We start from the raw sequence: 1,463 nt of genomic DNA, 5'->3' as shown, positions 1-1,463 counted from the left end.
TTTTTTTTTGAGATGGCATCTCACTCTGTTGCCCAGGATGGAGTGCAGTGGCATGATCTTGGCTCACTGCAACATCTGTCTCCCAGGTTCAAGCAGTTCTCCTGCCTCAGCCCTCCGAGTAGCTAGGATTACAGGTGTGCACCACCACACTCGGCTAAGTTTTATATTTTTAGTAGAGACGGACTTTCACCAAGTTTGCCAGGCTGGTCTTGAGCTCCTGACTTCAAGTGATCCACCCACCTCTGCCTCCCAAAGTGCTGGGATTAAAGACATGAGCCACTGCACCTGGCCTCAAGTCAACTCTTCTCAGGGAACTAGACAGGGGCTGCTAGTTACTCCAGCCTCTCCACTTCTTGCCTAAGTTACTTTGCCTTCCTGGGCCTCGGTTTCTCTCCATCATGGCCCACCCCCTGGGTGTGTCTGTGGCTGGGGCTCTGCAGCCACACTCACCTCTCACGGTCAGTGAAGACAAAGCGACACAGCTTGAGATCACGCAGGACCAGACCGTGCTGGTGACAGTGTGCCAGGGCGGTGGCCATCTGGCGGAAGAGCGCAGCAGCCTCAGGCTCAGGGATGCGGCGGCAGCTTCGCACCAGGCTGTGCATGTCCCCGTGGGTCCGAGTGAAAAAGGCATAAAGGAGCTGGGTACCAGCCAGGACCTCAGTGGGCTGAGCCACATGCTTGTGCGGGGGCAGCCGTGCATAGGGCTCCAGCACGGCCAGGGCCTCGTGGATGGGGTACACCTGTGGGCAGAGAATGGTGTGAGCACAGCTGGGGACTCCTGGGAGCTGAGGCTGGCATTGCAAACAGTCACAGCTGGCCTAGCTGTGCTACCATGTGCTAGGCATTGCACTAAGCGCTTCACTTCCCGAGTCATTCAGCCCTGACCCCACCCTGTAAGTAGGATGACTCACTCCATTTTACAGTTAAGGAAGCTGAGAGGCCATACAGCCAGCAAGCAGCACAGCTGGGATTTGAGCCTATGCACTCCATTGTCTGTGCTTTTTTGTTTTTTGAGACGGAGTCTGGCTCTGTCGCCCAGGCTGGAGTGCAGTGGCGCAATCTCAGCTCACTGTAAACTCTGCTTCCTGGATTCAAGTGATTCTCCTGCTTCAGCCTCCCGTGTAGCTGGGATTACAGGCGTGTGCCACCGCACCCAGCTAATTTTTGTATTTTTAGTAGAGATGGGGTTTCACCATGTTGGCTAAGCTGGTCTCAAACTCCTGACCTCAGGTGATCCTCCTGACCTCAGGTGATCCTCCCGCCTCAGCCTTCCAAAAGGCTGGGATTACAGGTGTGAGCCACCGCACCTGGCCTTTGGTCTGTGCTCTTAACTGCTAGGCTATATGGCCTCAAACATCAGATAAATGAAAAGTAACAGGTCACCCAAACAGAAAAATAACCCTCAGAGCAGGAGGAATCCAGAAGGGCAGATGATGCAGAAGGCACCTGATGCTCATCAC

General features: G+C 54.6%; 1 protein-coding gene across 1 annotated transcript in view; it reads right to left on the bottom strand.

Annotated features, from left to right (window-relative positions):
• The window catches only part of TRIB3 (tribbles pseudokinase 3), a 28,500-nt gene that overhangs the window by 18,186 nt on the left and 8,851 nt on the right, over window positions 1-1,463 (bottom strand). Inside the window, exon 3 of the mRNA XM_011979836.1 lies at window positions 451-743. Within this exon, the coding sequence (XP_011835226.1) occupies window positions 451-743 (293 nt within the window). The remainder of the gene's footprint in view (window positions 1-450; window positions 744-1,463) is intronic.

The sequence above is a fragment of the Mandrillus leucophaeus genome, unplaced genomic scaffold, assembly GCF_000951045.1.
Source record: "Mandrillus leucophaeus isolate KB7577 unplaced genomic scaffold, Mleu.le_1.0 Scaffold206, whole genome shotgun sequence".
Taxonomy (NCBI): Eukaryota; Metazoa; Chordata; class Mammalia; order Primates; family Cercopithecidae; genus Mandrillus; species Mandrillus leucophaeus.
The sequence above is the reverse complement of the archived record's forward strand: the minus strand, read 5'-3'. Positions and strand labels throughout refer to the sequence as shown.